The sequence below is a fragment of the Anser anser genome (assembly GCF_964211835.1).
Source record: "Anser anser genome assembly, chromosome: 1".
In the NCBI taxonomy this organism is placed as follows: domain Eukaryota; kingdom Metazoa; phylum Chordata; class Aves; order Anseriformes; family Anatidae; genus Anser; species Anser anser.
Window position 1 is genome coordinate 177,336,977 of NC_139720.1, and position 21,579 is coordinate 177,358,555.

The window sequence follows — 21,579 nt, forward strand, 5'->3', positions numbered from 1 at the left end:
TTATTCTGGAGCCTTCCACTACTGCAGACTTTGCACTGAGGCAAAACCTCAATGTTTTTAAGAAGCTTATGTTGTGGTCAAAGATAAAGGTTTATTAACAGTTGCTAATCTCCCTTCTAAATCTCTTATAATATAATGGTACTGTAACATTATTAAAATAGCTTCACATTTATTATTTTCTGCTATATTTACTAAATTCACTTGATGTTATACAAATGTTATTAAATGTATAGCAATGGCTTGCATTCATTTTGTTTTCCACGTAGAGTGAGACATAAGGTGAATGATCATAAGATGATCATTCCTATAGCCAATATTGATTTAAGCATAGAAAGCCAATGGGTATTGAGAATAAATACAATTTGTCATATGGTTTAAGACAGCTCCTAAAAATGTATCGATAGCGAAATACATAGTTATGATCCATATTATAGTTAGAAGATATTGAATACATTAGTTATCTGGAATATACATATCAGCTGTTTAACTTCCTCATATTTTCAGTTAAAAAATACTAAAACAAAATAATTTTCACTAAAGATGAAATAGCTATACATTTAGTTATTACAAAAACAATGATTTAAATTTGAATAGTTTACTAGTAATATTCCTCTTAACAGGATCACCCATTGAACTCACAATAGTGAATGGAGAATTTATCCATAGAAAGAAAAGTGTTTTAACTGGAAAATAAAAATATGGCTTTTATATATTTTAGCAAATATAATATGATCAAATTTTAAAACAAGTAGAATTCTAAGAAATAAATGGAATTCTTATCTACAGAATATCAATATTTTTAAAATTGTATGGTAAGATATGAATTCTCTATACAAGATAAATTTGCAATGTAAAATATTTAAATGGATATAAAAAAGATGAGGAAGTGTGCCTAATAAAAGAGATACTTGCAAAATCCTTATAGCATGTAACATTGTAGAAGATGTTTGTTGTAAAAGGGTTAAAAACAGATGCATAGAATATTTTGCTAAAGACAATAATAACAGAAGAAGATAAATGTCATTTTCTGATGGTCAGACAGGTATGCTGTTTCCACTTTAATGTTGATGCCAGCTCAATAATCTCTATTTTATCACTTTCAAATCAAACCACTGAAAAGAGTTCTGCATGTGATTGCCCTTGAAATGATGAAAAATTTACAGCTAATACAAAATGTAATTGCAAATTTGTTAAGGAATATTTCTTTTTGCAAACATATTGCAAATATATTTTTGAACTGCATGAGCAATCAACTGATTTCTAGAGGCAGTTTAAATGCTGTTTTTGGAAAAAGTTGGGGATGACAGACTTGCTGATCCCCTAGTTCTCTGACAGCAGTTCAGTAGGTGCACTTTAATAAGAATTCCATGGACTTAACAGTCAAGGCACTAAACACAAAATATTTTAAGAGATGGAATTTTAATTATTCAATTTCTCAGCAGGTCAAAATCTAAACCTTTTGTCCAATTGTCTATGTTTCAAGCTATGTCTACATTCTTGCTTCTTACCAAGATAAATGGCAGAAAGTTTATAGACATTTTGAATTCTGGTACAAATAAAATATCTCTAACCCAAAGGACCTAAGGGAAGGATCCCTATGTCAGAACTCTATTTTCATTTTAAAGAATAACAAAGGGCCTACAATTTGAACAGTATATATTTAGGGGAAAAGGTACATATACAATAATAATTAAAAAGGAATCAGTCTCCAAATCACAGAAAAACATTTCTCCAAAACTTGAACTAATGGCTTTTGTGAGCCAGGCATTATTGGGAACCATCAGTAATAAATAAACCAAGATACTGTGCTCTCTTCCCTGAATCATAACATATGCATTATGGAATACACATCTCAGAAAATTTTAAAGTGGCTCATTAATTCCCTGATCCATTTCTGCATGCACTACTGATACTAAGGTGACCTTTCACAAATAAAGTTATACATAAAGCAGAGAGCCATCCCTTGTATCTACTGGAGAAATACAATTTTTAGGGAAACATTACCAACTGAAAAAATAAGCTTTCAGTTGCTTTTATGTCTTAGACTCAATAAGGGATAAAGACAAGGCATTTATCCCATGAGTGAAAACCCTGAAGCAGTTATGTGTGGTTGGCTTAAGGGAGATCTAAGAATCTCTATTTGACAATCTGGCCACTTTCCAAATGAGAAATCAATGACTCTGTATTCTGGGTAAAGAAAAGCCAGGATGGTTTATGACTTGTTCTACATATACTGTGGATCCAGCCAAGCTCTGAATTACACACAGTTGAAGACAGCAAGACAGCAACATCCCATGTCCAATGAGGCCTTCAGCAGCATAAGGTACATTCTGGCAGGACTCTGCACAGACAGTGGCTTGCTATATTTTGGAATTCAGCCTGTAGAAAGACAAATATATGTAGCAGGAAAAAGAGAAGGAAACAATAGGGGTTTTATGTACCTAGAATAGCCAGCTAATTAGATGCAGGCTGGTTTTGTTTCTGGCAAAGAGGCTTGCAGAAAACATGCAGTGGGTAAAAGTTAATTCTGCCTGCAGGACTAACCTATATCTTCATAATACCTGTAGTATTCTGAACAATCTAAAAATCTTATTTAGCTGTCAAAAGCAATGCTTATTTACTTAGTTATTAGTAAATAAATAAATAAACCAGTATAGAGGTTTTACATTATTTGCTACGTTATTGTTACATCACACAGAAGCAAGGAGAAAGGGCCACATACTCAGAGGAATTCATGATGCTCAAACAGAAGTTATCTTTTTTTTTTTTTTTTGCTTTTCTCTTTGCCTTTTTTTTCTCTCTCTCTCTTTTTTTTTTTTTTAAAAAAAAGGTTAATTAAGATATTAAATTATAACAACCTCAGTCAGCAGGACATAGGACGCATTCATATTTTCTCAGCTTTTGTCATGTTTACAGCAACATGAATGAAATTATTTACTCTGGCTCTTAAGAAAGACACACACACACACACAAATAAAAAAAAATTGAAGAAAAAAAAAAAGCCTTACATTCTTTAGATTATTTTCCCCACTTGTATACTCAGGCAGTGTTTTGATCTTTCATGTTGGGCTGACAGCCTTTGAGAACTTTTACCCTCATTTATAATACTTTTGGTGAACTCACACCAGTGTACTGAACCAAACTATCCTTTATTCAGCTCCATATATCTGTGAGCAAATAACAGCCTGTAGGGATTCAGCACATCAGCTGCTTAAAAGATAAACCTACCCAGCTTGATGAAAACTGTTCACCACCTTCCTGTTGAGAGAAAACGGTTACACATTTCTAATAAATGAAGCAGGAACTGTCATTTTTTTGGCAAACTGATAACTAGCTGTAACAGCCGCAATGCCACAAGTTGCTTTTCCAAAGTAATTACCATCAGGCTCCCTGTGGCATGCAGTGTTTAACACATTTCTTCTGTGTTAATGAATGCAAAAGCAGGCAACACCACTATTAGTAATTGCTTTTTATTCATAGTCCTCATTTTCCAGATAGGTCACATTAAACACAGCCATTGAACAATAGCGTTTGAGATAATTCATACAATGTATGCTGCTTTTGTTTGTTTGTTTGTGTGGGATTTTTTGTTTGTTTGTTTGTTTGTTTCTTGTGTGTTTGTGTATCATTCACCAGTCATTGGTGCAACTTTGAGCCATATGGGGAGACATGGACTGATAAATGTGAATGCCAACTTGTAGCACAACTGGGCCAGAGAAGTCAAAACCTTAATCAGGTTTCATTCAATTACACCTCAAATCAACAAATCTTGATAGCCAAAACTCCCATTTGAATTAATGCAATACTAATCATTGCCTCATGTCAAAAGTAAGTAATTAAACAATAATAGGTGGGTGTATAATACACTAGGCTTCCGACTTCTTCTTGATCTTAGCAATTTCCCTTCCATTAAGCAACAAACAGCTTAAAAGTTTGTTTGGCTGATGTACGTTGCTCCATTGTGAGCAATATTTAACTTCTGGGAGTAGCTTGGACTGCGAAGCCTATCCCCTCAGGTGGCAAATCATAGTTTAGAAGAATCTCTTTCCTGATGTTCCTGCTAGGAAAAAAGAGGGGAAAAAATAAGGTCTTATTTTGAGTCCTGATTTGATTGGCCAATCTTTTAAGGAACTCTCAGTTGCTGGCTTTCATTAATTAAAAAAAAAAAAATAAAGAAAGAAAAAAGAAAAAAAAAAAAGAAGAAAGAAAAGATACAAAATGTCTTATGCTCTATTCACAGTGTACAGTACAATTTTATTAGTTACTTTACTTGCTTTCTCTAAGCTCAGCCATTCTCTCTATAGTCATGTGACAGACATTTTATTTCAGTTTTATAAGACATGTACATTAGAATGAGAGAAATAACTCAAACTCCATCTTCCATTGCTGTCTCTTCCTCCAGTGGTGATAGATAGATACCAAAGAGAAAAAAACCATACATTTTAATTCTTTGTGTGTGGTATTTCCTTCACACATAATCACGTTAATTTTAACTGAACCAGCAAAACTCACAATGTATAAGCTTCACTGTTTTTTTGGTACATTATGAATCCTAAATTATGAAACAGATTTTTTAACCTGGGGTATGCTAACTGGAAGCAATATGCCAAAGATCTACAACACAAGGCAGTTGTCAGCCAAATTAAATAAAAGCAAGATTTTCTAAACTCTTCCGTAAAGCTGTGAGTCATGAATTCTGAATTACCTCAGAGTGGTAAATAAATAATCACTACTAAATCAGATAATGTGTTAAACAGCTAAAGCTAGTAAATCACTATTGACAGAGAGCCTTAAGGTAAATTTTTCTTACATTGACACAGCCCTTTCTCAGAATATTGTGGGTTTATGTCTTCAGACATATACAATGAATTGTACAATTGGTTACTCAGTGTTAAAATCATTTATAAAATACACAAATCTCTATCACTTGACTGCATTTACATACTGGCTTAGATTTTGCTGAATAATGGATCTCACTGGCAGAGCTAAAGACTTGGTGCACAGACACTGAAGTGATGAGCACCACAGAAATACGTATAAAAGACTGATCAAATGATAAGAAATCCTCTCCACTATGGAATTTCAAGCTATCAAGCTATCAAGCAAAATCAATCTTGGGTCTCCTGGCCAAAAAGAAAAAAATATATATAACACAGACAACACCACATTTTAGTTACATAAATTGTCCAAAACATGGAGAGTAGCTTGATAAAACATGTACAAGATCCTTTGTTTACATGTAATTGTAGACTTCTTCTAACAGCAGGAGCTAAGAGCAAACTTTCAGAATGTGTGTTTCCAACAACCAAAGACAATTCATTGTAGGACTGGCTAATTAAAATCACCCTTTAACAGCAATGCCAACATGAAAATGTGTTGCTGTTCTTCCTTGAATTGATGAAAAGTATGGCTTTGTGAGATTCGAGATTGCCAACCTAAATAACCTCTTTGTGTTTGTATAGTAGAGCTTAAATTTAATATAACCCAGACACTATATTTAAAAAATGTACCATAGCGATATGTCCAAGAATATCTGAGGCATATAAGGGACAGATCCTGAGCTAAACATTTTTTCTTTTTCTTTTTCGTGTTCTGTCATTTTATTTTGAACGTGGGTTGTTTTTTTTCAACTTCCATCTGAAGGTAATTTTGAATTTTTCAAATGCAATAAAATTACCCTTAGAAAAAATAATTGAAAAGTTGAAACTCTTTCCAAGTTATTCTGCAAATATTTTTCATAAAAAATGAAAACAAAACTAAAAACATCCCCCCCAGAATAAACCATGTATAACTAGAACTGCAGTAATCAATTGCACACTCTAAAAAATGAGAGAAAATACTGTTCATGACTTAACATGTTTTGGCACTGACCTTGTTTTGCAGCTCTCTCAACTTATTAGCAAAACTTTGAAAAAGGTGTCATCTCTTAAGAAGTCAATCAAATATCCTACATTAAACAGACTGTCTGCATGTGTTTGGGAAAGCAAAACAAAACAAAACAAAAAAAACAAGGAGGTTACAGGTGTGGGTTTGAGTGTAATTTTTGTTATTAAACATGGATTTGCAATAGAAGCTTCTACAAGGACTTGCACATAACCATGACTGATGGATGTGTTTGTAGGCCATTCAGTTAGCTCCATCAGCTCACTCAAACACATTTTGAACAGATTATGTACTGCAGTACTTCGTAGACCATACATTAAACAAGAGACTTTGCTCTGAGGCACTGCTTCCCACAATCCATGGGGAAAAGGAAGCAGGAAAAAACAAAACTCATAGAGTTCGACAGCTACCGAGGCAACACTTGCCATTTACAATATAAGCCCAAATATTTTTGCAACACAACTATATATTAATTTAATAAAATACACAATATAGCTCTTATACACTCAACAATTTGGCTCATATGCACTGAATCTGCAATAAATCAATAAAAATATGTCATTTGATGTAAACACACTGAATCTTCTTACATTTGCACATTTAAATGATCATGTGATTTGTGTGGATGTCTAAGACATTTTCACTTTCCTGAGCTATTTTAGTGTCCACAAATGAATATAAAAATGTTAATAATGTTAATTTCTTTTGCGTATTACCCTGGAAGGTAACTATTTTCTTTTTCAAAATTTATTCCCCCCCCCCCCTTTTTTTTAAACTTATCACTAACTATTTATAGTTTGTTGGACACTAAAATGCTAAATAGATATTAAAATCTTTTTTTTTTCTTTTTTATCAAGTGAATTATCTTATGTGTGTGCAGGACAAGATGGACTATATCATTTTACATTTAACCTTAATGTGATATGAAGTGTTTTACTGATGATCAGGATATGTTTTGTTGAGTAATGATTTGGAATGGTGGGTTTTTATTTGTTTGTTTTCTTGTTCCTTTTTTTTTTTTCTCTCATATTTGTGGCAGATAACTTTGTACATAAATGTTTACCACAAATGAATGTTAATGTTTGGTGTCACTTGGACTACTACAAGAACTCTTTTTAGGACTTTCAGTAGAAGCCTGCGGTGACTGCTGGAAATTCACCACAGGTCTGAAATATTCAACCCTGTTTTTCTCGGGGTTTATACGTAAACAGTAAAGTCAGCATCAGCTATTGAGGACAGTCTCAAAGTATCAGATGTATTTCCATTCCACCTTTCTCACACCTTCCTATCAGACTGTCAAAATGGCACCATCTTTCCTTCATTCATATAGTTCTTAGTGTACTTGACTCTGTCCTAATGAAAGTTTGGTCAAAATGAAACCAGTGTTATCTGTCAAAAAGAAAGATCAGTGAAAAGAACATACTTGTGGGCACTTCAGATGTTCACTAAAAGCCTTAAAGCAGCATTGGTCTTCCTTCATTCTTGTAAACCTGTTACAACCAGGGGATTTTATGATTTCTTTTTTTTTTGTTTGTTTTGTTTTTAATCAGCAGAAGAGGAACGTAACTGCCAGCCTGTCCTTATTTTCCCCCTCACTTTCTGACGGCCACAGGGTCGCTTCCCCGACAGTCCTGCAAAAGCTTGTCTATTTCTCTGACAACTTCCTCGGCATCCACCGACTCCCTGCCTAGATCCCGGGCTGAACGGTCTAACTGCTCCAGAACAGAGTCCATCTCACTCGAGTCTCGGCTCACTCGGGAATGCACATCTGCAAATGCCCTAGCCATCTGATCTGATGCAATGAAGGGAGTGTCTTTTGACTGTTTACTAGGCGATAGATACTGACTGTCAGTTGACAAGTATTGGCTGTTTGGTTCAGCCAAGGCTCCTGATTTCACTTCACAACCATCCAGAGGTCCTTTTGTTGAGGTGCAAGGCTCAATGCATGTCTTGGTTGGGCTGCTCGATGCTGAGGGAACCTCCTGAAGCAGAGGACTCAGGGCACGTTTGGCTTTTAAGTAAGGTTTAACATTGGCAATGAGAATAGTGTGCTCTCTCTTGTCTTTCCCAAATGTACAAAAAGTCTTTTTCCCAGTGGGATTCACAGTTTCGTAAGTCTCAGTCTCAACATTAGCTTCAACTGTGGGTACAAAGAGATTTGTGCGATAATCTGCATTCTCAGCCTGGCTGGCTGCAGGGAACTGTGGCATCCAACACCTGTCAGAATGACCAAGCACTCTGCATTCATCTGTGCAGTTAACACATTCTTCTTGCTCTGCAAAACAAAAAAAGAAAGAGAAAAACTCTAGTTACAAGTGGTTTTCTTTACATTAAAGGAGAGTCTATGATCAACTTGCGATGGATTTACTTGACATCTGGTTTCTTAATTATGGAGAAAAAGAAAAGCTATAAGTAAAATATTTCAGAAGGATTGCATAGACTGTCTAGTTGAGACAATAGATTTATTTAATGCTATTCTCTAGGTATTAAAGCATTCACACAGCCCAATGGAAGCAAAAAGGGGTCATTAGAGAATCATTCTCGGTGGAACTGAGCTTCATCTGTAAACTAATCTGCTGTAGAAATCTGTTAGGCTTTGTTCTGTAAAACTCATCCTAGAAAATAGTGAACAGTACTTAAGGAACTCAAAAGGCATTATCAGGATTAATTTTTCAAATCAAATAACTGAGCAATGACTGCCTTTCTGGAAATACAAACACTTCATAAAAATCAGCAAGCTGGCTTTTCATTTTTGTCACCTCCATTTCTTTTGTAATTGTTATGTTGTGTGACAGTCATGAAATAAAAAGGTTTTGTTAAAGAGCCTACTTTTCCTGCTGAGAACAGAGAACTAAAATTTTCCATCAGTATGCATTAAATATAAGCTTGCCAAAAAGTGCATATTGCAATTTTATTAGGCATGAGTATGGATCATGTAATCAGCTTTCCCATTTTTTGTTTTGGTGCAATAACTGAAAATGTATTTCCTCATACAGTTTGGAAGAATGACAAACCATGACATGCTATTTGAACTGATAATGTTATCAGGATTTCTATTGTCTTATTTCTTTCAAAAAATATATAGTTAAATAATATATATATATAGTTCACTACAGTCTTAGAACATAAATTTTAATAGTTCCTGTCCTAGAGTTCAAAGACATAAAGAAAAAATTCTGTTTTAAAAAACTTAGTTTGTCTGTTATTTTGCACTAAGAGAATATGTTTGGGTCATCCTTCACCATTCTGAAATTCTTTACACAACTCTATCCTAATTTCAGGAAGCAGGAGAATTTCAGAAATGCTCTTTAAATAATTTTTATTTTTATTTTTTTCAGGAATGCAGAACTGTGATGTGAGTTACCTTCTCTTCCTTTAATTTCACAGTACTCTTCAGTCAATACTGACAAAATTAATCCTTTTACCATCTTTAGGTTTTGATCAGAATTTTGACTCTGATTTTTAACTATTAAGTATTTTCAGCCACAGAAATGGACAAATGGGTTTCAAATTTGATTTGAGGAATTCAGTATGTACAAAATGCCTGAAGTTTCAGCTGGACAACAAAACAAAACAAAACAAAACAAAAACAAAAACCTGTAATTGTGTATTCATATGTAAGGATGAATCACACGCGCACACAAATGTACAATAGCTCTTAAAAAAAACTGAGCAAACTTGTTGACCTGAAAATAGGGTAAATTTTAAATTAAAAAATAAATTCCTTGTAATCTTATGATGTCTGTAAATAACCACCAGATTCATGGACAGCTGCACTGCAAAAACCTAACACAGAAGAAACACTTCTTCTGTGAGTCCAATAGACATGAATATAATGTGACCTAAATTTAATCAAAATTGTGTTATGTCACAATGATCAGTTAAATCAGAAAGAGATAATTTACTCAGATTTTTTAGTTATTAATGATGAAGTCCTATGAAAGAGTGTTATTCTGTATATATGCTCCCTTCCTTGAAAAGTTTAAAATCTAATAAATAAATAAATAAATAAATCAAGTGAGAATGATGAGGAGGACACAGAGTGATTTTTGAAGAAGAAAATGTTAAGACACAGGCTTAAAAAATAAAAATTCTAGGGGACCTCCAAGGAAAAGTAAACCATATTCTGGTTCTAATGTAGAATACAAATTAGAGTAATCATAATGAAAAGCAAGAGTAAAATACATCCCCAACTTTGAGACTATAGCACACTGACAGAACTGGGAAAAATTCTGATTTTACTTCACTTGAACAAAATGGAATGGACATATATGCCCACCCATAGGCACAACATATGTGGGAAAACTGTTTAATGAAAAATATAGTCATACATTTAATACATAAAAACAACATATACCTTATTCCAACCATTAGTTCACCACCACTAAGGTTTTCTGTATGTAGTTTTCCAGAGCTTCTACAGCTTCAAAGCTGTAAAGCAACCAAGTGAAACTTCTAAAGAAAGGGGGGGAGGGGGGGAGAATGGAGGGAGGGAGGGAAAGAGGGAGGGAGGGAGGGAGGGAGGGAGGAAGGAAGGAAGGAAAAGAAAGAAAGAGAGAGAGAGAGAGAGAGAGAAAGAAAGAAAGAAAGAGAAAGAAAGAAAGAGAAAGAAAGAAAGAGAAAGAAAGAAAGAAAGAGAAAGAAAGAAAGAAAGAAAGAAAGAAAGAAAGAAAGAAAGAAAGAAAGAAAGAAAGAAAAAGAAAGAAAGAAAGAAAGAAGGAAGGAAGGAAAGAAGGAAGGAAGGAAGGAAGGAAGGAAAGAAGGAAAGAAGGAAAGAAGGAAAGAAGGAAAGAAGGAAAGAAAGAAAGAAAGAAAGAAAGAAAGAAAGAAAGAAAGAAAGAAAGAAAGAAAGAGAAAGAAAGAAAGAAAGAAAGAAAGAAAAAGAAAGAAAGAAAAAGAAATGGAAATAAACAAAAAAGTGTTCCAAGGCCAAGGCAAACCAAACCCTTTCTATAGCAATTTGGGAATTTTAGATTTTGCAAATGCTTTCTCTAAGTTGATTTTGCTATTTTTTCTTTTCCTCCTAATCCTACAGAGTGGATTTGTGGTAAACTTAGCCACTGGCTTAAGAAGTGTAACTATCTAGTAATGAGAAATAATAGTTGCTTCATTCAGGATTTTCTCTAACATATATCTAAAATGACTTTCTTCTTATATGGTATGCATGACAATGCTAAATAAAAGTCTGCAGGCATTTTTGAAGGTTCCCTTAAGCAAGTAATTTATTTGCCAACAATTTTTATTTTTTTATTTTTTGCAAACTTAACTATCATTTATACCATTTTTTGCATATAATTTGGTCTCTTTTTAGCAAAAGACAAAAATTAAAAAAAAAAAAAAAGGAAAATAGCTCTCCCATATTTAATATGTTGAAAGGTCACAGTTTACTAGAAGAGCATCAGAAGATCTGAAGAAGGGAAGCTTTTTCAGTCTTTCAGGTATTAGCTTTATGTCATAGTGTCTGAAAATTAACTTACATAACTTCCTATCTGCATTTAATATATATATATATATGTATAAAATACACAGCTGGATAATTTATGTAATAGGATATTCTATTTTAAACCTTTCTCTTAATCTAAAAATTGACTGTACATTATTAACAAAATACTTCCCTGAACTGATTCATTTGTTGAAATGAATAAACTTAAGATGAAAGGTAAAGATCAGAGAATTTCTCAGCCAGTGGAAATATTTTAACTATGCTAGGTACTCAGTACTGTGCCAAAAACTATGCTTTGAGATTTTCAAAATTGATTAGGTTAATTTTGTCACCAAGTTGTGTTCTAAGATTTGAATTTGTTAACTCATTTGCCTACACATACACTGGGTATGAGGATAACTTATACAGTACTTGCATTATTCATTCACACCAATAAAATACAAACTTTGCTGGAAAGCTCTTTAAGTAAAAGAGATATATACCATACAGCATATATATCATATATATTGGCTGTAACATCTTCCTTCCCCTTCCCATTTCCTGCATTTGCTAAAGCAGTTTTTATACTTGCATTCATACTCACAGTATTGACTAACTTTCCATTTCTGCTCCCCGGGCATCTTAGCAGTGAGTGAATTAAATATGAAGCCAAAAAAGAAGGCAGTTTTGTGAAGAAACAAATCCTGAATGACCTTGAAGTGAAAACCACCTGTATTGCATGAGTTTTGGTATTCTAGTTTTGAAAATCTGTCTTTTCACTTCACTCTTTTGTGTCACATCACGGGAAATGGATTTCAAGTATTGATTATCATGCATAATAAGTTGCTCATCTCACCATTAGCCTGTAATTTTGCCTGTTACAGCTAGCAGGCAGTGAAGAAAATCGAACAGGCCCTGTTGTACTAGCAGCAAAAACTATAAACATGAAGTGAACTATCACCAAGGACCAAATTAGTATTTATGAGAAAATAGAATCAATTTAAAGGTATATATATACATATATATATGTAAAATAGGTCAAACACTGTTCTATACAGCAAGATGTGCTGGTAGAGTGATGTGCACCATCGGTCTTTATCTCCGTACTTGTTTCCCTCTTGTTGAAAATAAACCCTTAACAGTGCAAGTGTGTACAATAAACAGAAGCAGCCTAGAGGTTTTCCAGATTCTCTGGAGCTTTAAGGCTAAACAGTCAGAAGTGTTTTATGCACTTCAGGGAGAACACACACAAAAATAGAACTGCTAAATTGTCAGCCATACAAATAAAAAGAAAGAAGCTAACTGGAAACAACAGACATCTACACAGCAAAATTTACTGGACAGAAATTTAAGACGGTTTAGGAAGAAAGTTATGTTGAAAAAATATGAATTGCAGTGCAAGATGTGTATTTTGGTGTAACCTTAGACATACCTTGCATATTTTATTCTAAATTACCAGAGAAGCTGGCATTTAACAGCTGTGTTCTGTAGCAAGTTTAAAGCAAAAGATGCTTTTATTGCACTGCTTTTAATTTCCTACCCTTTCCTCACAAATATTATGATTACACTTAAAAGCAGGTACTTGAGTTCACGATAAATACATTTCACTATAAAGTTAATTAATTAATCAATGCTTTCGATATCTGTCTCTCTTCAATAGCTAAAACTGTGATATCACAGCTTAATTCCTTAATTATACACAATTTTAATCATGGTAACAAAAAGGATTTTTTTTCTAAAAAAAAAAAAAAGGAAAAGAAAAGAAAAAGCAGTGACTCAGTGTAAACAGAGTTCATAAATTCATTGTTTTCCAGTTTAATTGGACCGCAATTATTTAAATTACACATACACACATGAAGCTACAAAGAGAATTGAAAGTAAACAATACATGTACAACATCACCATTTAAATACTTCTAAGAAATATTTAATGTGCTATGTTTTTAACATAAAGAACACTGTAATTTGTATGAAAGTACTCTATATAATGTAATAGTAAATGTCCATGTTTGTGTATAGTGAAAATCAGATTTTAAATATATGTATATGTGTATACATCCCGTACATGTAAGCTTGAACATATACACACACATGCATATATATATATATAATCATATTCCTCCCTAAACTGGTAAATGTTTTTATCAAATTGTGTTAGAAGTGAAGCAAAGTAGACAGAATTCGACAATTTATAAAATTTGACTTGTTAAATGGTTGTTTAAGTGCATTCTTTTCTAAGAACTTGTTACAAAATGTAAAAAAAATGTAGTTCTATATTAACATCTGCTCATCAAAGGAGGATAAATAAAAATATGACCAAATAAATGCACAAATAATACTGAATATTTTCAAATGACAGTAGCCTTTGTTGTATTTGACTGTCCCAGGAAATGCTACTTAATCTTCTTGTCTTACCCATTTACTCTTTTTTTCTCTACCAGCAGTTGACACCTAGTTTCTACTATCACATGAACACCTCCTCCTAATAGACTTTCATTTTTTTTCCCCTTCTATAAATATGGAAGCTAAAAAATAAGCAAGGATGGTTCACTGGAACGTCTCAAGGACTAACGGCTCCAAATGAAAAATACAGGAGAGGACTGATAGCAAAAAGTGCATCTTCTTTTTGAAGCATGCGGTTTCACACTGATGATGCTATTCACCTTCACTCTTGCAATGTTCTATCCTTCATTACTTTACAGAATAAGCAGTAATTCAGGTATTTCTGGCCCTTGTTTCACATTACAAAGAAAAGGATTAACCTTTGAATGTACGCATGGAGTTCACACTGATTCCCTATGAGACAGACTTATTTTACCCTTAATTTTGTGAATTTGTGTTCATTACTAAAAACATTTCCATTTAGAATTCAATCAGTAATGAACCAAGGTATAAAATTATCTGTAGTGCATATTCCTCTGGTCTGATGACAAGCATACTATGGGTGTGCATTGTGGGGGGGTGGGGGGTGGGGGTGGGGGGGAGAGGTAGTATATGCTTTACACTGATAAAGTACAATTTATATCTTTTAATACCATGAAATAGATATGGAAGGTCTGTATTTTCTGTAAACATGTGTAAACAAATGGACAATAAATTATATCTGATGTCCAAAGGAGAATATAAATAACTCTGGTTTCATAATTTCAGTAATTCCTGCAATATACCTGAAAACCTTTTGATTTGAGACAGACAACTGCCTTTACAAAAGAACTGAAAGGACTATAAGTAGGTATTTATTACAGGATGGAAATAAATGGGCTTCTTTGACATGGCCTAAAGACTAGGGCTATATGACACTTTTGATGAGAACAACCACCTATTTCTGTGGTTAGATTCCTGTTTAATTACAATTGATTTTGACATAAATGAGCAGAGGTAAACAAATACTTCTATGCACATGCTTACTGTTATTAAGCAGAACTGTCTCCAATCTGAGTATTTTTATTGGCTTGTCTGTTTAAAAGTTCCTTTCAGTTAGGCAAAGCAATTATGTAGCTCAGATTAGCAAAATGACTGGCAGTAAAATAAGAACGGGCTGCCACTTTGTAAACCCCTTGGATCATGCAGTCCTTTCCTGATATTATAACTAAAACATTTATGCCTGTAATCCTTATAATTTTCCTCTGTTTGTTGTTGTTGTTTATGTTGTCATTGTGTTTTGTTTTGTTTTGTTTGCTTGCTTGCTTGTTTTTTGAACAGAGGATAAATAAATTATATTTCTAATATTGGCATAGCATAAAACACTTTAAAAACAATAAAAAACAAGTGGGTTTATGGATTTAATTCTAGCTCAGAGTTGTCCCAGACCATAAATATTAGAGAAATATTGCAGGATTACAATAAGTACTACAGAATATTTAACATTTTCTTTTATGGAAATGTGCTTTAAATTCATATTTACAATTTAATGACAATCATATATTTTTACTTAAAGACAGCATAACAGCAAGAAAATATTTCTGTTACCTGAAAATTTTCCATCCTCACAGCGGGCTGGTCCACAGATCCCAACAATGGGTCTTTGGCCTCTGCCTTGCTGTTCTGGAGGCAAATCAAACCTGTGAGTCACAGACAGGGATAGGCTCTGCTTCCAAAATTCCCAATAATGTCAAAACTTCCAAAGCAGAAAAACAGCTTTTATCTGTGTTCTGGGCATAGCTCATGGCCCTTGACACTTCTTGCTATCGTTCTCAAAAGTGACTGTACAAACACGGTCATTTATAGTTGATAGTGAAGTGAAAGCATATTCCAGCCCCATGCACTGAGATGGCAAATGCAAGGGACACTTCTCCCCAACAAACTCCAACAGACCTAATGGGAGAGGAGCTGCCTTAGAAATTGACACATTTTCTATTGCACCTTGACAAAAGTACATAGAAGAAAGGAGAGGAGATGCTTCTGGGTGCTTCATTATCTGCTTTCCTATCAGTCTGGGGCAGCAGTGAAAAAAACAGTGCCCATCTGAGTAATAATTTCTTCCCATTAGAGGAGAAAAAGGAGAGGCTAAGAAACCTTTGGAAACCCAGTTTTTTTTTGTTTTTTTTTTTTTTCCAAAGTTTGCCTGTAAGTCAGACTGGCACCTACTCTAATTTGCAGTAAAATTACCATATGATAGCCATGAAAAGATATTTTGGCCTCTTCCCCATCCCACCATAAAAAACTCTTCCTAGCCCAGCACTGCAGGCAGGAATGTACAAGGGCTAGCTATGCCAGCTCTGCACTTAGCTGAGAAGCTACAGGGAGACTTTAGTGACCTGACAAATTCACAGTTTTAAACAGTAAATCTTTGTTGTAGAGCCCAAAAGCTGTTTCCTGGAAAAGAAGGGAAAGAAAACTGCAGGGATTAACATAAGAGAATAAGTTTGAGGATCTGTTAGGAATAATATTTTTAGTATAACACATTTTCTTATTCTTGATCAAGGCAGTTCCACAGATTTTATACTGGAATTTTTTCAGTGCTGACACATAAACTGGAATAACTCATATCTTAAACCTAGCTGAATTTGTGCAATCCTTAGCAGAATTTGCATGACATTCATAAATAAATAAATAAATAAAATTTTACTAACTTTTTTGTGAGCTAGTCATAATTGCAATATCAATAGTTTCCATATCTAATTTGTAATATTTAGTAAATGCTAAACACTGTATATTGTACCGCAGCAATGTTTAGGAATCCAATCATTAAGCAGCCCCATTATGCTGTGTCCTATACAAATAATAATAGACTGTACAGTTAGAGACAAGTGATTATGACAAACAAAAGCAATGAATGGGAAGGAAAGACAACATTAATGAAAATATAATCATGCTGTTGACATTTCCTGAAAATACCAATATAAAAACTCTATAATTTAAAGAGGCTATCCCCATCTGTCACACCATCAAGCCACCAATGATTAGCTATATATTATACTACTGAACCTTCTCCACCAGTTGCCAATTATCTCAATATACAGATCTTTAATTAGAAGGCACTAAGCTTTTTGCTTTGTAAGCTTGTCTCAAATTTGGATATGACAACTTGTTTACAGACATTGACTGATGAGGGTGCCACTGTGTGGAGAAACAGGCTTCTGAAGAAATCTATTTCTATATCCTCCAATAGCTCTATTTACATCCTGACTGTAGGTAGGTTCTCTTGAATGGAAGTGTATCAGGTTCTGTGTAGGAGGAGGATTTTGTCCAATACAGAATCAACACATTAAAGCTTTTCAGATAATCTGTTTTCCTTTGCAAAATTTCACACACAAACAACAACAACAACAAAATTTAACAGCACCACAGATGTTGAACCATTCAAAATCTGGCTACTTTGGTGAAAAAGAATACAGCTTTCCCCACATCCCTGCCAGCATGCCTGGATTTACATTTAAAATCTCCTTTACAAGACATAATAAGACCATGTCTGTTTTATACTGATAGATAGAAAAACCCACTGGGTATCATTCTCTGCTTCAAAAGGTTGATGTGTAAGGGTCATACACTTGGGCTTCATGGGAGGTGAAATGCATCTGACAGAACAGGAGGAAGAACACTTTCCTTGATGCTTCTCCTTAAGGAAATCTCATTTGGACATACAGACACAGAAATGTCTTCCTAGAAAAAGAACTGGTTTATCGGTTTCATACGGAGTCTCCCTTATGGCATGATAAGTAGCATATTCATTATTGTTTGATTAGATGGTGCCCTAGACTATTGTTTAGCAGATTGCTGGTGTTGTGTTTTATTACCACCTTCAAAAGAGATTTCCAGAATGGGATTAACCTTATGCCAATTTATAAAGCACCCGCACTCTTTTAGGAATTTTAGTTTCATAATGCTATCTTACTTAGTTTCTGCCTGAATGGTGCTCTAATTAGATCAATCAGAAAGAATAATGAATGATGCCTTTTTGAAATCTGACTCTCTAAATAAAACTAGTTTGGCAAAGAGGATTGTACATATAAACAGATTAAATAACATATTTTCAGGGTCTCCGTGAACTGTAAATGAATCTCTGAAAGACACTGAAGATGATTTCAGAGTATTTGTGTCTTGATTTCCACAGATCCTTCATCAAAAACCCTAATCTATATCATGTTCTTATCTTTCCAGGAGCAAGAAGACTATATATATATAAACAACACTAACACAGAAAATCTCTCTTGCTAGTTACTTTTATTTGCAGTAACTGAGCTGCTCAACGGACTGTCATATTTTTATTTGTCACCTTTTCATGTGTTATAGCTTAATCTGTTGTGCTGATGTCAGAGGACTCTGATGTGACCAAACATACCGTTAAGAAAGAATTGATAATTTGGGGTCTATGTCCAAGGATGTTGTCATTATGTGTTCATTGTCTTCACTAATATGTTTACTTTTTTAAGCCTGTTAATTGTTAGAAGCTCTTTTTCTGGTCTCTAGAAATCCCTCATCTGAGTGATGTTCCTATAAGAAATGTGTTTTAGTTTTAGAAATATATTTAAAGGCAAGGTACAAAAAATGCCACCAAGTAAAATGCAGTCAGGGTCTTAGCTTTGCCCTCAGATTACTTGTCTGAATATCCTTCAAAGAAAATTCAACAGCAAGGCATTAGATGAGTTAAATATTGTTCTGGCAAAACAAGTAGAAGCTGTAGCTGATACCTTTAAAACTGCTGAAGGATTCAGAATATGTCAGTCAGTGTCTATCTGCAGACTTCCTTTAAGGAAATCCGTACTCTGTAGAGATTATGAAGATGCTACACCCCTAGAAATGGGGCAGATGTGCTATAAAATGTTGCCAAACCCACGGTAGAGATGGAAACATGATCAACATTTATTTATTTTATTTTATTTTATTTTATTTTATTTTATTATTTTATTTTATTTTATTATTTATTTTACTTTATTTTATTTTATTTATTTATTTTATTTTATTTTAAATTTTTATTTTATTTTATTTATTTTATTTTATTTTATTTTATTTTATTTTATTTTATTTTATTTTATTTTATTTTATTTTTTATAGAAAACCCAGAGGCTGGTTTTGAAAAGCCATGAGGTAGATATCGGGGTCCATTTGTCTCCTCTTTCCATTATCTGTGATACTAAGATTTCTGGCCAAGAATATCTGTAGTAGTCTCTTGTCTTTTCTTTCCAAGACAACAAAAAGGCTAAGAGGTGGGGCACCCATTAAAGTAAAGTCATGGTGGAAAGCATATAAAAAACTGTAAATGAAGTAAATATTATAGTGATGGATTCCAGTAATTGGAAAGGTTTCTTTACAATGACCTTGCACAAATTCTGTAAGTAGTTAAGGTATGAAAAAATTGTCTTATGTGAAGAAAAAAATCAACCTTTTTTTCTTTTTCTTTAGTTCATCTGTTACATCACACACATGGTGCATATCCTGCTTCTTAGGTATCTAAGAAGCAGTTTAGCAGAGCTCTAAACTTATTTGTAAGCTCTCAAGTGACTCTGCAGTTGCAGCTGAAGATGGATACAAGGCAGCTAATTTGCTACCACCAAGGGAAAATGTTATAACATAAAAACATTACCTCCCTTAGCTTCAAAACTGTTGAGTGCCTAGGGAGCTCGACTATTTGTAGAGTTGATACTATGCATATGCTTCCTCTGTAACTGTTACATGCGTACATCTGGCATCTGTCTCTGTGTTAAACAGTCTTAATTGTCCCTAGTATTAGTATGTAGAAAACCTCTAACCTAGATGATTAATGTGAAAGAAATAAATGAAAGGATATTTGTGTTTTGTAGAACTATTTTTGCATTACTGACAATATATGCAAAGAGCTCTGCACTATGGCTATCAACAAAATATTTTAGCTCTGCCTTCTGAATATTTTACATAGAAATTGTGCTCTTTTCTTAGAATGACATTTGGCACTTTGTACAGCCTCTTAAACATATAGGGTTGTTTCCTCTATAAATGTTTTAGCTGGTATTCCTTTTTCTATTTATTCTCTCTCTCTCTTTTTAAAAACTTTCTTGATTGTTGCTCCTCATTCTTTTAGTCACACATCATGTCTTCAGAGCACCCAGTTATAGCCAGACCAATTCTGAAGATTTTTTTTTTTTTAAGATGATATTAGGAAGACTCTAAATCCTAGTACATTATTCAGCTCACTGTTGCCAGCGAAGTCAAACTCAGGCAAAGCACTTGATTTCAGATTTCAATATATTTTGAAGAGATCAAAGAGCATGGCAAATCCTATTCTTTGGTCAGGCAGACCATGCAGAACAGTAATAATCTAAAAGATGGAGGTAGCTGCATAGGATGAACACTAACCTGAAGACTTTTTGAAGTTATTTTAGCCTTTGCGTCAATGTTCACCTCAGAAACCCCCAGCAAAGTTTTTTTTTTTTTCCTTCTAATTGGAAAAACACAGAAATTAATTCTTAAAAAACAAAATAAAAAAGTTTAAAAGAACTGGTAATTTGACATCTGACGTTATCCATGGTAACAAATAAAATATGCTCAAGATAAGTCTTTTACTAGAATTTATTTGTGTTAAGTACAACCACTGAGCATGATCTTTCCTTTTACATAGCTTTTAACTAATATGCCAGTCTAAGTCTGTTTGGGATTCAGGGAAAAGATATGCATTCCTACAGCTGCCATTTTTTGAAAGGTCTCATTTACTGGACACAAACAAACATTTCTAACGTGCCATTTTACATGGTGGTCACTTCAATTTTTTATTGTGAATAGCATTGGTCTGCACCTTTTGCACACCCAGAAATTTACCCATAGAGTGGGAGAATTTAACTATGCATTCACCAGAAGACTTGTTTGAACCTGTAGCTCTTACCACATACATTAAATCCTAGTGAATAGGAAGGCAAGACATGGTTTTGTCAGCCCTCCTCTTCAAGCTTTTACTAGAATGCAAGAGGGTAGAAAACTAGATCTTACATCTAATTTACAAAATTCTAGGAGAGTTCCTGTCAATCAAAGGATTAAAAAAAAAAAAAAAAAGGATATTAGTTTCATCAGATGCCTGATAAAAGAGAGATAATACGCTCTTTCAAGAAACAGAGAAAACCACATAATCTAATTTCCTGCAATTAAAATTAACTAGAATGTTTATGTTGTCTTTAGAGACAATGGAGAAGGATGGATTCAGAAAGTCATTCAGTATTTGGTGATACACTCCAGATCTAAAATACTTCCCAGACAGGCCTACCTATTTTCAATGAATGCACAGAGTTCATATCCTGAAGATACCTATTTCTATATTAGAGTCATACACACTCATTGGTTTGGTTTTTCTAATTAGCTGGCTGAAGCTTTTCATCACTCAACAAACTGTTGAGAGTCTAATTTCCCCTAATTTAATGTAGGTGAGATTTAAGCATGTAACTCAGCATTTTGAGTCCCCTTTTCCAAAATGTGACATTGTTGGTAAGAAAATTGTCCCTTTGCAAAGAGATATCCTAGTGATTACATGCATTTATAACTTCTGGGATTCCCACTGAATATTTCATTCACTATATAGTCAGATCAAAATTTCTGGTACTTTTCCACTGAGATATTTCCTTTCAAAAGTAAAACAGATTACTTTCTCCTCTTAATACTGTGCTACCATGCTTATGCCAAACTACAACTCTTTTTACACAAGTAAAATTTGCTTCAAAGTGTTCTATCTTGAAAGCCTGAAAGAACACACTGGGATTTGCTGCTCTTCTCTGAGGGAAATTGTGGATGATCCAGTCTGTCCTTGAGGTTACAGCACTGGTTCCAACTTGTCAGAGTCACAGCAGGGAGTGGCTTTGCTGATGTACAGGTGCT

At 33.9% G+C, this 21,579-nt stretch overlaps 1 protein-coding gene across 4 annotated transcripts in view; it reads right to left on the minus strand.

The window, feature by feature from the left end:
- Window positions 1-6,636: 6,636 nt before the first annotated feature.
- The window catches only part of PCDH17 (protocadherin 17), an 85,788-nt gene continuing 70,845 nt past the window's right edge, over window positions 6,637-21,579 (minus strand). For 2 of the 4 annotated variants that reach the window (XM_083821603.1, XM_083821602.1), the window contains exons 4-5: window positions 15,274-15,348; window positions 6,637-8,158 (exon numbers count right to left, since the gene is read on the minus strand). In XM_083821603.1, coding sequence (XP_083677729.1) covers window positions 7,476-8,158; window positions 15,274-15,348 — 758 coding nt within the window. In that variant the 3' untranslated portion in view covers window positions 6,637-7,475. Of the gene's footprint in view, window positions 8,159-15,273; window positions 15,366-21,579 lie in introns of all 4 variants that reach the window. The other 2 variants (XM_083821605.1, XM_083821604.1) reach the window with 2 other exon arrangements.